The following is a 15858-nucleotide window of genomic DNA, read 5'->3' on the forward strand; positions in this document are numbered from 1 at the left end:
AGACATCCTCATCACCGTCCTTCAGTAACCATGGTAACCTATGTTCATAGGCCGCCACTCGGACTGTACCATGGCATTTCAAGTTTAGGCAAAGGTCTGTTGAAAAAACTTTTAAGATTTTAAGAAAAAGTTTTTCCCTGACTGGAGTTTAGGAGCCTCTTAGTGTTTGACTTTTCAAAGGAATCTACTGGCACATCTCCAAAGATATGAACTAAGAAAATGTATCTTTCCTCCTTTTTTTTCTTTACTCAGATTGGAATTTTATATAAAGTAGTTTAAATATGGACTAAGGTTAAATATTCAGATATTTTGAGATAAGTCCCAACTAAAATTAAAGAGAATAAAATGATAAATCATTTGAAAGCTTGAGTGTAAACTGAATCCATAAATGATGAGAGTTTCAGTTTGAATTCTCTGAGAGGAAAAAGAAGGTTATTAAGATTTGTTAAAATACACCTGAGAACTCATCAAACTCCTGGCTTGATCCTAAACGATTAAACTATACACATCGTGTACTATAAATCCCTGCATTTTTCATCTCATGATATTTATTTGGGGATTTAAAAAAGAAGAGCTTTAAAAACGTTGGTCTAGTGCTGTCTCATTATACATTAGAGAAAAAGCCTTAATAAGAAGATTTCATGTTCTTCTGTTACAAAACAAGATGATGCAGCCCTGGAGGAATAAATAAATGAGCTCCACGTGGAGCTTTGGATTCAGTTTCCAGCATTTATATGCAGTCAGTGGCTGTTTAGTTTATATACTTTGCGTGTGTGAAAGCTCATTGTTTGCTGTGATATGTACTGTACCTCTCTGTACGTCTCCCCGTTATGTAGCCAATGTTCTCTGCCAGATGACTGTAAACACAGCCTGGAACATGTTTGGTCATGACAAAACACGCTGTCCCTGCCATGTCTGGGAAAGAAGTGCTTATTCTGTCTCGTTCTTGACCCCGTTGATGGAGGCAGGGCTTCTCCGCTGCAGTGAGAGCTCAATCAAGGAGCGTTTCTATTAGACATCTCTCATATGTGGTAACGTAATCAAAACATTGTCTGGCTGTATGAGTCCATGTGGCTTTGCGGCTCTGCCAGCTTTGTTCCGTCTCTCAGCTCCGTGTTGTCAGTTTGATATTCAGACTGTCTTCCTTTTTTGCTGTGTAAAGCAATCACAGCTTTGGCCTATCCAAGCCAACATTTTTTTTTTCTTTTACCAGCTAATGGTTAGCTTGAATCTGTTCCACCCAGTACATTTAGTATTTTAGGATAATTTACATCATGCCCCTCAACGTTTATCTCCTCTGGAAACAGCATGTAGCTAGTTATAATAATTAGCCTTCCCTTGCTCTTCACTTTTCGCAGAAGGCGTAGAGAGGTCACTTTGGGATGAATTTTATCAAAGCTCCTTTTTTTTTCTGAGAAGGAGAGAGAGGAAGAGAGAGAGAGAGAGAGAGAAGCAGCATTTGAAGTTGGACTTAAGGCTGCAGTCGCACTGCTGCTAAAACAAATGCTGTCTCTTTATTCCGCTGTTCTGTTAAATTTTGCAGCGGAGTTATGCTCGTGCTCAACGTTTGGGAGCCAGCGGGGCTTGTTGAGTGCATGAATAAAAGAGTTCCTGGGGTGGAGTGGTGCAGAATCCTGCTGTGCCAGATTTAGATCTGAAACAGGAGGGAGGAGAGGAAGGCAGGCAGCAAAGAAGATTAGCTGACCATCTGCATTAAGAAGTCGCAGACATGATTTCCTTTTCAGCGGCTGCATGGGACAGTTTTGTCAGAACTTTAAATAGATTTGGAGTCTGTTGCATATTTTCTGTCACATTAGATAGATAGATAGATAGATAGATAGATAGATATGACCACACATTGTTGGAAATCAGTAAGAAACTTGCATATTTCTATTTCTCTATCATTAAAAATTGTACATTTGTGAATCTACAATTATCCTAAACATTGAGATGTTTTTTTCTTCTAGTTGTTTCAAATGATTGATGCTTTAAAATTGTAATAAGTGATATCGAAAAGCTGTGAAATACTAGTTGTGTAAGGTTTTCAAACACATGAGCAGTGCTTTAAAGTAAATCATATTTAGAGCACTTATTTGCATGTGTTTTAATACAGTGGTGCTCAATTGCATGCACTGTCTTACTTTTAAATAGATCCAGTGAGAAATTAATCAAATTTCTAAGACTTTTCCTGCTGTAATGGAGATTTTATGATGCTTTCCAGCATGTTTCATATCATGTAAATGGTTCATCAGGATGTTTTGTCCTGATATCAAAGTATTGATATGTCCTGCTTTAACACGGTTGCATTTTAATGAATTTTGCCAAAAGGGATCAGTATTGAGCAGTATGATATAAGATGGGTTTTTTCTTGTTATTGTGAATCATAAAAAGCTATAATAACAGAGTCCCAGGATGTAACCTGAAAATAAGCATCATAAGCCTCATTACTTGAATCTCTCACAAAACCTGGCCTTTTATTATCCCCAGCTTACTATGCAAAGCTCGTGTAATGAGGTGCGTGATAATGTGTCGCCCTCTTTATTTCTCCTTCCTCAGGGAGCTGCTTTGTGACCTGTCTGTGTGTTTTGTGTGTGCTGATGTTCCAGCTAAACTCTCCGATGAACTCGGTCAGCAGTACAGAGGACATCAAACCCCCGCTGGGCCTCAACGGCGTGATGAAGGTGCCCGCCCAGCCCTCGGGCACGGCCCTGTCGCTCACCAAACACATCTGCGCCATCTGTGGTGACCGCTCCTCAGGTGAGTCCCCGTCACATCGAAAATCTTTGATTCCAAATTGTTTTGAAGAAAGATGAAGCCACTAGACTGATCTGTAGAAGTGTATAAAAATAATTTCCCAACAGCTGGCACTACACAAGGCGCCATTATTACGAATTGAAAGGAAAGGGGGAGTCCCCAGCACGATGCTGAAGCCAGTACTTTCACCACACCACAAAGCCTCCAAGAAGTTTCAAAAGATGAACTTTGGTCAGCTTCAGCCCCACGGACCGCTTTGGCACGACTACACACCGCTGTTTCCAGCTATGGGAGATCTTCCTGGACAGACAACAGTCAGTCGTCACAAATCCAGGCTAAATGGTTCGGAGACCAGAGTGAAGCCACTTCTGGGGGGTAAAAAAAAAAAAAAAAAGTACTGGAGGAAAGCAGCATAAACGCACATGAAAGGAAGTGAAATTATGAGGCAAGAAAGCGTATGTCTGGATGGATCCAAACCTCAGGATGACTTCTACTGGAATAGAGAAGCGCTGTGTCTGAGGGAATCCATGCACAGCCCATCACTCATGCAGCAGCCTCCCCACTGTGAGGCTGTCAGCATGTGAAGAAAGAGAGCAAACACAGGCAGGTCTGGAGAAGAGCCACCTCACGAGCATGAAGTTTGACAATTTGTGTTGCAAAGCTACTTTAAATGTAGATGCTTCAATACTTACAGGTGTTTATATGAAGCTTAGAAGTGTCATCTATATATGGAGGGAATGTTGAACAGCTTTCAGGTTTTTCTTAATCAACTTCGGTCCAAACTTCAAGACTTTTTTTTGCTCAATTAATCGTTTGGAATCAGTAAGCAAAGATTTCCAAATCACCAGGTTTGCATTTTAAGAAGAGACTTAATACAAAGTGAGACAATTATCTGTTTGAGTCAGCTGCAACATTCTCAAAAAATATATCCGAGCATCGTCCTGAACATATGGAGCTATTACAGCGGCAAAATTACTTGTATGCGATGATTGAGACTGAGGGCGTGTATCTGGATTTACATTGACACGTCGTATATTGATATTTGTGTGGAAGAATATTTATCTGTAATAAGATTTGTTGGTGCCTGCTTAGATTTGTGCAAATCACAGTTTGTGCTCGCATAATTACTTTGGTAAACATTTATCTTGTCCATATTGATGCACGTAAATCTGTAAATGTTTCTGTCTGCACCTTCACCAAGGACAACGCTCTCATCGGACTATATTTTTTATTAGGTGAGGATAGTGTCATTTTCAGGCCCTTGTAGGCTTGCACAAATTCTAGTGCACACAAATGTTGATATGCATATTGGAATCTGTTCGCACACAAATCTCATTACACACATGTAAATCTACTTCAAATTCACAAATCCAGATTCACACCTGCTGCTCTCCATGTGCACTACTCAAGGCATTTTGCTGTGATCAGTCCATAGAAACTGTCTGGTTTTAGGTTATTGAATTGAGTCATTATAAAGTTTGCTGAGACTGATCTGCACAAAATTTAAAATCTCTGCAATCTCTTGGACATTGTCTACAATCAAACTCTTATCATAGTCAGATCTTGACTTTCTAAATATTCATTTGAAATTAACATCTAATTGAAACAAATATTTAGAGACATGACTTTGTTTGCTTAATGTAATTAACTTATGGATATATTTAATGCTGCTCATGTGTTCAAAATTATGATTATGTGTCCGTAAATTCATCATAACATGCTGTTGACTGCCCTTTCACCATGTTTAGAGGCCAGATTACTGGAGACCTGTCGGCTGTGGATATGGATCGTAACACAGTAGTATCTGATCTGGGGAGTGTAATTTGCTATGGTCGTCTCTGGTCTTTTCTCTGGCTCTGGTTCCTCTCATAATGCTGTGGATGTGGCTCTTTGAAGAAAATTGACAATGAAATTATAAATATTTTGTTCCATTTTCACAAACTCATTCAAATTTAAACTACACGAGGAAAACAAAACATTACAAGCTTTGTGGCGACAATAAAAACATATTATTTTTAGCATTGAATTCGTACGTGAGGACAGCGCTCTCAGAGGCTCAACAATGCAAGGCAGAAATTACTGTTTAATTCTTTTGACATTTCTGGTCTTTTTCTGAACACAGGCTCACTTTTGGTTTGGCTTAATCATGGGTTATCATTTGGTCAGGACCTCGCTTCACCACTTCAACCACAAGAACATTTCACCCGGAGTTAAACGCTAGCCGAGGGAAATGACTCACACAGCGGCTTTCTTTGGAGACTTCCATTAAATCTTCGTTTTTCACACAGCCAACAAATAAGTCAGTGTTTTTCAGAGGATAAACGTGAGAGGCTTTCAGCCGTAGGATTGAGGTGGATATCTAATTCACCGGCCAGTTTTGCTGTCATCCTGCGTCAGAGGTGCCGTATGCACCCATGGGGGGGAATCAAAACAGAGTTTAATAGCGAGTCATGCTTCATTTAGCTGTGCTTGGAGGCTTTATTTGTCTTCTCTGGTGGTCTCACCAGCAAAGAGCTAACAAAGAAACAATTCGGAGCAACAGTGGGGAATGCAAATGGCCTCTGTCCTTCATAAATAAGGGAAAAAAGCTGGTGGTTTATGAACAGTTGCTTTTAATGTAAACCTGCGGGGCAACCTTCTTTTCTTTTCCATCACCGTTACATGTGTTCACTTTAATAGCTCTTTGATCATAATTGCTCTTTTGTTCCCGTTAGAATCTCTGTTTGCGAGGCCGTTCATGCAGACTGTAAATGTCACTGTGATCTGAGGGCTCATACCTGCTCACGCAGTTTAAACACGTTCAGCGGTTTTTCTTGTGTTCCTGTTAAAAGCTGCTCCCACCTTTGTTGCTACATGCAAACAAAAAGCTCACCCTATTAACAGATCAGAGATGATTAACCTTACTTTAGCAATCTAACGGGTTCAGGGTCTGATGTGTACCTGGAAAGGGCATTTATACGTCTTGTAGCCCACTTTGCTCTTTTACTGGCAGATGATTTGCCCAGAATACACAAATCAGAGGTCATCCTTTCTTCAGTTGGACACAAAAAGAAATGTTTAAAATGTCTTAATGTGACATTTACTTTTAAATTCAGGTGCTGAGGATACAGTTTGTGGTTCAGTTCTGCACTTATTTCAAAATGTTTGCAACAGATGTATAGAAATCACTGTAACTTGATGCCCAATAGTACAAGAAGAGGAAATACCACAGGATGGAATAAGCATGAATCGAGATTTCTAATTGATTAGCATTGCACTGTGCTAACTTTGTACCTCAGCCATACCTCACTTTGTTAAGACCAGCACTCATAGATGTTCTCCTGGACTTGGCCCAGCTTCTTTTTTTTTTTTTTTTACAGCTTGATATATATGTTTATGACTGGCTGCTGTTCCGTCACCAACTTTATTGTCGTTCATATCAAACAAAACAAAACGGTAAAAGTGTGTTCCCGGGAGGAATTGACACTAACGATCCTCTTATCTCTTTGTTCAGGTAAACACTACGGGGTGTACAGCTGCGAGGGCTGCAAAGGCTTCTTCAAACGGACTGTGCGCAAAGACCTGACCTACACCTGCCGCGACAACAAAGACTGTGTCATCGACAAACGCCAGAGGAACCGTTGTCAGTACTGTCGCTACCAGAAGTGTTTAGCCATGGGCATGAAGAGAGAAGGTACAGCACATGCCGTTGAGGATAAAGTAACACTTACACATTCTCTTATGCTTCTACTAATCCATGACTGCTCATTTGAACCAACACCAGCACTTTTCCTTATTAATTGGAAGGCAGAGAACGCAGTCGAAGCTACAAATCTGGCTGCATGCAGGAACAATGTGAGGGTTTTGTGGGAACTGAAGGTCCTCGGAGACGTTTATTATTCAGGCCAGAGGAATAAAATCATATTAACAGGTGATTCTGCTTCAGTCGCATCCCCTGGAAGGCTACCAGTTCTGATCCTGAGCTTCTAATGATTCGTGAAACCACACAAACAAGTCACAAGATTCCAGTGCTTATGTTGCAAGTTACTGGACACACAAGATTTAATCAAAGTGTTCAAATTGAGTAATGCCTTGTGATAGCAACGCACAGTGAAAATTAGCATCACCTTCCTCGAATTATCAGCCGCTGACGGTATGCGTGCACTTCAGCCCTTTTTTTGCAGAAATACTGACATTTCCACAGCTGTTTGTCTGGGTGACACGTGTAGTTTGATAATCAGAGCCAGTTGACAGATCATTATTGCTGCTGACAGCATTAGCGTCGATGTGATTAGCTCCAGCATGCAGTGTGTTCACTTCTTGGCCAGTTACTACAAGCAAAAAGTGAACAGAGTTTCTGATATGTGGATTAAAAAAAAAAACATGGAAACCTATTTGAGTCAGCAAAACCCATTTCCAACCTGTATTATAGTTCCTGGCATTACTTCTCATTTTTTTTCAACCTAGTAAAATGCAGAAAAATTGCTCCTGGCCATTTAGTACATCTGTTAGAAATCACTCAGCTTTTGTTCATTTGGATCAAAATTGTCCCTTGTTGCCATCTTTTCCTTTTTATTATTATTCTTTAGTATCGTGGTTTTGGTTCTCCATTGCACCTCTGGCTCTTTATCTTCAATTTCTCCCAAATATAACTTTTGACCAGGTTAGTCAGTGTCTCCCTGAAAAGTACCCTGTGTTTTCTGCTTCAGTGAAACTCCTGGTTTTGTCAGTTCTGATCCTCGGTTTTGTTAATTCCTGTTATTTCTTTAACTGAGAATCAATCTGGAAACATCTGTCTTCAGTTCAGTTCCGTTCAGTACCAGATAAAACTGAGGCTTGACCTACAACTGTGCAGTGCGTCGTTGGCAGCCTCACCTTTACAGCCTCACTGCATCGAACACGTTTTATTAGCCTCCCGTTCGGCTGTAATATGTTCGTTTGTGTGCGTGTAATTATTAATGCCTGGAGGAAATGTTGAGCACCACTCAGACTGAAAGACATTGCAATGACAATTTGGTGTCAGCAGGAGGTTTGCTTGTATAACCGTACACTGGGTTGTGTGTTGGATTCTTCACACGCCTGATCAGCCTTTTGCAATAAGATATTTCAGCAGGAAGGAGGCTGCTGGTTCAACCATAGCTCCTCCCACCTCCCCTGGCAAACTGCATGAATGAAACATTCCTCACTGGCACATCAATACAGACTATTTTTTTAATAAATTTACCTTTCCAGAATAAATGTTTTCATGAAACATTAAGTGCATAACAAATTGGCACAATAACCCATGCATGTGACTGCGGGGCCCGAGTTTACCTCGTCTCCTTTCATACCCTGAGTGAGACAAGCTGCTTTTTGAGTACCTCTGCAGCTAAAAATGAATTGTTTGATGATGATTGTTGAGCGCCGCGCTCCTAAATAGCGACACCAAATAAACACGGTGTTGTAAAATATGTCTTCAGCCTCCTCCTCGCGCAGCAGTACAGTAAAGCAGCTTCGGGGAGCAATTACAGCGTGGAGGAGGAACGGGAGGAGTTCTGTTGTGTGCGCGGAGGGGTGGGGGGTAAGAAACAGTCAGCGAGGTGCGAGTTTTAACACTCCATGAAGGTGTTAGAAATATTAGCGCTCTCGGCAGTGCTGTTAAGCACACTTTCACACATTGAACAAATCAATTACGCCCTCTCGCCATTACAGTAACGTGATGGCTGAACGGAAGGTGCATAGATTTAACGTGCCGATGCTCGATGCGACGCAGAGTCATGGCGATGCGATGGCAGCAGGCGTTAACCTGGTGCGTTGAACGGATTTTTTTTTTTTTTTTTTTTTTTTTTGATGAATGTGTTTTGTAGGCAGGCCAACTTGTCTTGACCTTTCCTTGGCCTCTCCTCCCATCCCTAACTCCTATTTATGTCATTGTTGGGCTCTTTACTCCTTTCAAGGATATTATCATTTACTGCTTCTTCTTCTTTTTTTTTTTCCTTGCCTCACTCGCAGTGCTGCTTAAGCTCCCCCCACACTGCACCCCGAGGGCTGCAGTTAAGAGAACAAGGCGGCAGTAGCCCAAAAGGCTAAGCGAATCCACAGAAAAACAGGATTAAATGAATTTATGCTCTCCCAGTCAGGAGAGGAGAAGTAGAAGGAGGGAGGAGGAGAGAATAAAGCTAACATGATTTCAGCCCTCCTCACCTCTCCCTGACTCCAACACAAGTATTCTACCCTTGGGCTGACCTCCACCGCCAGACAGCAGTTCCTCCGAAGTGGGGCCCCTCTTTTTCCCCCCTCTCCGCTTTCCTTTTCGCTACCCCCCGCCACATAACAAGACCACGGCCCCTCCGATTCAGACGTGGAACAGGATCCAAAGTGAGGGGAAACTTTAGACACTTCGTTTGGCAATCCCAGTGTGTAGGGGTGAAAGGGGGGGGGTTGCAAGTCTTTCCAGGTGTGTATATAAAACCTGCATGCTGACTTTCAGTTTCCTAAAGCCCTTAATGTGCAACACCATATGTCCAAAACTCTTTTCAATAGAGAGCTGGAAGACAAACTCCGAGAAAGCCACAGTCCCTTTTTTTTTCCCCGTGCTGTCTTGAATTAAGGAAATTATAGCTTTTTGAAAAGACAAAACACATCTATTTCATTCTCACTTGAGGGCGGAGGTGCGGTTTCTCCCTCTCTCGGCCGCGGTGAGTCTCGGTGTCTGCTCAGCACACAGACCATTTCCTGTGTCTGCCTGCCAAGCCAGCGGGGATACAGAACCGACACAATTGTGCTCAAATCTGCTCGAACATAAAGTTTTCATTGATTTGCTTTGAGGCCCTTTTTTTTTTTATTATTTCTTAAGACGTTCCAACTCCGTTCGTGGAGTGGCAGGCACATGCATTATGTATGTACATATGAATGATTTGTGCATAAAAGGAGATGGTTGTTTGTCATTGAGCACGACATGAAAATCGCATCTCTTTGATAAGGAAGTTAGAAGAAGTCCTTGAACATTTCCCCACTGCTTGGATGTGCATAATGCAGGTCTAAGGTCCTTTATATATTCCATCCAAACTGTTGATGCAATTATTGATGATTCAACTCCCCTGGATATGTTTACCGTCATAATACACACAAGGTCATGCACTATTCATTCAGTGGCTCACCAAGACACTCGCATACTGTATTGTGGTAACAGCGAAGCACCCATTCACTTGAGCGAGCGCATGCATATAGTCTGCATGTCTGAAGAGATACAAACAGACCGAGGGTGTATTCATTTTACTACTCACGTATGAAGAAAGGATCCAAGGGAAAAAGCTTTAGTTTACTCAGAACATTCAAGCCATGTGCAGTCTCCCAGTTTCAGAAAAGTTGGGATGTTTGGTGAAATTTTCAAATATTATGGTATTTGTCAAGTTTCTAAATTTGACATCTCAACATAAGTTGCACAAATTGGCTCAACGTTTGAAGCAGGAAAGAAGAACACTTAAAAAAAAATAAATAAATAAATAAAAAATTCCTCCACATTGCTGTTACAGACAACTGCAAGGTAAATGAAAAAGCTCCCAGCCCAAGAGCATGTGGACTTTTATTCACCTTCAAGACATTGGCAGGGGCTGTGCAAATACCAATAAACAGTCTCTCCACAATTTTGATGTAATCTTTTCATCATTATGGTACACAACTAGACATATATGCAATGTAATTTGAGGTCTTGCATCTTTTTATTTTCTAACACTGCAGGAAATTACTGAATCGCCAGGTGGAAAAAGAAATCTTCAAATAGTACCTCCAGAATGAGTCTAATAAACTATCTAATATATATGTCTTTTCTGCTACGCTCAAACAAAAGACAATGCAGTTGCACATTTCCTGTAAACTGGGCATCCATTCTCAGGCAATGAAACCATTTCCTGGAATGACTTTTGACTTTCATTTCCTGACGAAATAAAAAAAACAATTGGATAGAGATATGTTCAGTCAACAAATGAAAGCATCTCTGAAACAATGTTCATTTTGTAAAAACGTCCAGCCAGTCAGGCCCGGGCCTTAAAAATAACTGAAATGAAAAGTGCAAGGGTTTTTACAGTTTAGCGTGTAAATATCTGACATTCCCTGTTTACATACCATTCTGGCTTTTCTGGAACTGGGGCTGACGACTTGAACCAATGCGTGCTCTTGAACACGTGCTGAAAACAGCAGTAGTGACCGGAACCAGTTTTGTTACATGCAGCCGTTCAGGAGGAGCGCCAGCGAGCCAAGGAGAAGAGTGAGAACGAGGTGGAGTCCACCAGCTGCGCCAACGAGGACATGCCGGTGGAGAAGATCCTGGAAGCCGAGCAGGCCGTCGAACCCAAAACCGAGACCTACATAGAGACCAACATCGGCGTGCCGTCCAACTCGGTGAGTCCACCTGCGAAACAGTCCCACTCTGCCTTTGTGCAACCGCTCATCAATTTCATTCACACGTTCACGCTCACAGGAGCAGTAATACACAGTGTGAGTGGTTTGTTTTGATCTACCCAGAGACTTGTGGGTATGAGCGCATAATCACTCATTTTTCCCGCTACCTTCGGCAGATTCATAGTTATTTTCCTTTCTTCGTGCCCTGAAACGACTTGTTGTGATCTGCTGCCACGTACAGAAACTGTTTCGCAGTCAGGTGTTAATTAAAAGTGAATATTTCACACAGTATAGCTTGTTTCCAGCTCAGTTCTTATGAACCTCTTTCATCACTGTGTCTTGATAAATGTGTCAAAAATTCTATTCATGGACAAATTACACCAGATATGTGCTTATTGTTCATTCTACAGGCTGATTTTCAGCTAAAACCTAAAGTAATAATTCATGTATTTCATGTGTAATTGCAATTTTGTTGATTGATTTGCATCAAAAATTTATCTCAAGTTGAAGCAATTAAATTGTTCTGTTCGAATACTTATCCATACTAAAATAGCTGACCTATCAGTTTCAAAATGATGTTTGTTTGCATGGAAACAACAGAAAGTCTAAAAACACGGCACTCTGGAGGCCGCCGCTGTTGTTATTGTCCATGTACTCACACGTGTACATGTGAAATATTTACTATGGCCATGGCGTAAAACTTTGTGTAAATAATGCCCTAATGTCAAGTTTAAAAGAAAACAAGAACACTTCTGAAATTGTAAAAGTAAAAATAAAAATTGAATTTCATCTTGACGGCAAGCTTCAGCTGGACACAGTAACCCCCACCACTTCAGTACTTTTTATTTTGATAGACTATAAGAACAAAGGTAAAGCTAAAAATCTTCGATTCAACAAAATTTATTCTACATCTACGGGAAATTTTTTCACAGGGGAGAACATGCAGACTCTGCACAGGAAAGCTCCCCAGCCTACATGGACAGTCCTGCTATGAGACGAGAGTGGAATCCACTGCATGACTGTGAATCCCAAAGATTTCACAATGCTGCTCCAATGTAGACAGCTCCTAGACTTTTCTCATCACAAAACATTGACTTTCTGTCACTCGGGCCCATCGTAGAACTTTTTGCTTGTAATTGTGGTGGGAAAGCTTCTATAATTCTATTACATTTCTGTAGTTTTAGCGAAAAGTTTCCTTTTTTATTTTTTTTGCTGCTCTCAGGGATTTTGAAGTTCTCCTAAAACCTAAAACAAAGTTTCTATACAACAAATGGAGCCGCTCAGAATGTAACTGAGCTGAAGTTGACCGATGCAATTAACTAAAATCACTGTTAGTTTCCCTCAAATCTGTGTGTATGGAAATGCAGATTCTTGTGTCGGGGGTGAAGCTGGTGTCAGTAGGATTCTGGCTCAGTCCAGTGTATTTGCCAGTAAAACAAAGAGCAAAACAAAACTACATACTTTTCAGATTTATAGCTTTTGACATATATTTGAGCAGTTTCTGCATTCCAAATCCTCCTGGAGCCGATCCACTATTGTCCACAACTTGTTATAATTCCTTCCATATGCAGGTAGCCTCTGTGTTTCATTTCTGCCTCGAATCGCTGAGACCAGAAACGGCACACATGTAAACCAAGTCAGGTCTGTGGACGGAGTGTAATATATCAGTTTTTACAGAGTAAACATTTGAACTCGGTTTTATTCACCCTACTTTCGTCGTTCAAGCGAATGTGGCTGTTTCTACTGTAGAGTGTAAAGCTGAAAGTCTGCTGGCTGAGATGTTAATAGACATCAGATGTGAGTGGCGTTTGTACTCTTTGTTTTGTTATGTTTTTTTGGGAGTGTAGCACAGGTTCACATGTGATATGGGCTCTCTCTCCCACAGCTGTGGGTTTCCTCATCCATCCCCTCAGTATCAGCTGGGCACTATGTGATGTCTCTGACTCTGAGGAGACGAGCGGCCATGAATAATGCAGCAGACAGACTGTTCCTGAAAGCATCCCACAAAGCTTCGGCTTTCTCGGGAATTCTGCTGGAAGATGGGAAACAGAAGCTGTGTTGCAGCTCTACCAAAGAGGAAAGGAGGCGGGAAGGCGGAGGAGGAGGGCGAGGGTGGGGGAGTGACACTGAACACGAAACGGGGGGAGGCTTCTTCTGGGATTCATTGGCTTCAGGGAAGGGAAATGTCCTGTGAAGTAAAGGTAGAAATGTGAAGGATGTTATGTGAGTAAATGGGGGCTATTTTGGGGGGGAAGGCAGATGGAAATGTAGGAGATGAGCGTTGACATTGGAGAGAAGCGGGGGGAGGGGTGGGTGGATCCACGTGGGAGAGGCTGGCAGCTCAGACACTGTAATGCACAGCAGAGTGTGTTCGGGCACAGTTGCTCCCACAATGCCCGCCGCCCGCCCAACACCGAGAGGAGTTTCTGTGAAGGCCTTTAAAAACATGAGAACCGCACAAACAAGTAGCCCAGTTCTGAGAAATGTTTACTTGGCGTCACCCTGGAAAACATAATGAAGTAAAGTGGAATGGAGTTCATCAATTTCAATCAGTTTGGTTTAATAAAATTGTGGAAATTAAGTTAAAGGACACCAGTAAAAATTAAATTAAAGACAGCCGTATAAATTGAAATAATTTGGGGAAATATCAAGACTGGTGTATAAATATTTTAAAATAAGAAAATCATATAAAATGTTGGAAATTGTCCTATAAATTCATAAAATTAGGGAGGAAAGCTAAATCTAGAGAGAATAAGCAAGTTTATGTGAATCACTCATTTATGGAATCATTTTACATTATGATACTAAAATATAAGAACTTTTGTCAATGTTAGAATTTCTTTGTTGCTTCAGGACGGCAATGTATAACTACATTTCAAATGAAGACAAGCTCAGTGATGACTAAATGTCATTTAAACACATGATCAAAACAATTCAGTCAAAGAGCTCTCAGCCTTAACATTCATTTTGTTTTTCTAATCTCAAAAGCAAATTCAACAAAAGTACCTTGTTACTTAGTTCCTCCTAATGGGCCCTAAAATGCATTCTGGTGGCCGAAGGCTATTTTCCATCTGTCAAGTGTGGCAAAGAAGAGCGTTTTTCATTCCCAGTACTGATGGAAGTCCTCCATCAAGCCTGGTGAGTGCTGAGGAACCAGGACGAGCTGCACGACTGAACCTCTGTGGTGGTGTCCGTACCTGGCAGGTGTGTTTGGACGTGGCTGGCTCCAGTTTGTCTCTGGCGCCTTGTCTGCTGCCAGCAGAGTAGTAATTTGGAAACTGCGGGAGTGAGCAATCTGGAAGTGGAAGAGGAAGGCAGTAAATTAGGTTTAACCAGAACTATCACTATACCGCAAGGATTCCTGAATAAAATGCTGCTTTCTAGGAAACGGCAACCCTTCAGTTAAAGCTGTGATTCTTGCAGAGTGTCGGTATGCAGGCTGACCTGAACACAAGGACTCCCCTTACAGCCCCCCCCTCCAATAAGGTCCCTATTGAGAGGCGCTGCTCCATGCTATAATTAATCACAGGGCCCAGGCCATGAGTGTACTCCATGAATAGGCCACCGTCACTGTGTAATGGCCGGGGTCTGACCAGGCTGAATGAAGTGTGTTTATCTCATGCTGACCTAGAACAGGAGTTAAACAGGCGTTAGTAATGTGCCGTCAGTCAGACGAGGAGAGGTCTTCCCTTTCAGAGGAGGGGCACGTGAGGAGGAGCTGCTCCTCGGGATGTTTCATGCTCAGTTCTTTATTTCCTGTCGTTTCCAGGTGGCTGTCATTCCTGCACCGCTTTCTTAGCATCCTCATAACTCAAGGGAGCAAGGGGCTGCTGTTATTTAGGAGATAATTAGCTTGATGATTCATTCCCCACGTGAATATGCGAGGACATATTCTCTTTACAGTCCAAAAAAAGTGGGGCAATTGAGTTAGTCATCTTCAAGCTGATCTTGTTTGAGTACCCAATGCTGCCTCTGTTGTCATGCTAGTGTAGTCTGGTTCAAGCAGAATAATAAAAAATTGAAAGGAAAATCTTTCGTCTCCCTCTTCAAGTGATAAAAATTTTATGGGACAGTATGCAAGCAAGGTGTTTCTCTTAGTTGCTGGGATGATCGAGCTTCATGGTGGATATAGTGCCTGGCTGTAAAACCGTTTAAATTTCCGGAAAAACAGCAATTTGGCTGACATTTAAAAAAAAAGAAATAGAAGTGCACTTCCTGTTTTTCACATGTAGATGTATCCAAGCTTTTCCTTTAATTTTATCTTAATTTACATTATGTAATTATTTAAAAATAAAAAAATGCAAATACCAGCAGAATGTAATGCCAGTGGAAGTGAATCTAAATGGGGCAATAGTGAACACTTTTACTCATTGCACTGTGAAAACTCCACGAGCGTTACTGCATTACATCCCAATGCACAAGCGTGCTGCTACTTCAGTTTCACATACAAGACCTTGAAAGTGGTTTTCCAGACTTCATACAGGAAGGTTAATGTTGTTCTCTCACCGGTCAAATCTCCGCTGTGGTTTGACGGCGTCCCATACATTGTGAGTGGAACAGTAAATACAGTAATGCGATGCCCGACGACTGTTTGAGGCGTAAGCTCCTGTCCCTTACATCTCCACAGACACAGGCAGAGAAAGCAGGTCAGTGTAAACACGGCTAAGATAGCCATTCAACATTCATGAGGCCTGCCATGTTTAACGAGAACCCTGGGATTTGTATTCTTAAGAGGCGGGGTGGCTC

General features: G+C 41.6%; 1 protein-coding gene across 5 annotated transcripts in view; it reads left to right on the forward strand.

Annotated features, from left to right (window-relative positions):
• rxraa (retinoid X receptor, alpha a) overlaps window positions 1-15858 on the forward strand; it is a 118601-nt gene that overhangs the window by 87119 nt on the left and 15624 nt on the right. For 2 of the 5 annotated variants that reach the window (XM_030084249.1, XM_030084254.1), the window contains 3 exons: window positions 2598-2757; window positions 6248-6427; window positions 10928-11112. In XM_030084249.1, coding sequence (XP_029940109.1) covers window positions 2598-2757; window positions 6248-6427; window positions 10928-11112 — 525 coding nt within the window. The remainder of the gene's footprint in view (window positions 1-2597; window positions 2758-6247; window positions 6428-10927; window positions 11113-15858) is intronic. The other 3 variants (XM_030084251.1, XM_030084250.1, XM_030084253.1) reach the window with 3 other exon arrangements.

Source organism: Salarias fasciatus (genome assembly GCF_902148845.1).
Source record: "Salarias fasciatus chromosome 7 unlocalized genomic scaffold, fSalaFa1.1 super_scaffold_4, whole genome shotgun sequence".
Lineage (NCBI taxonomy): Eukaryota > Metazoa > Chordata > Actinopteri > Blenniiformes > Blenniidae > Salarias > Salarias fasciatus.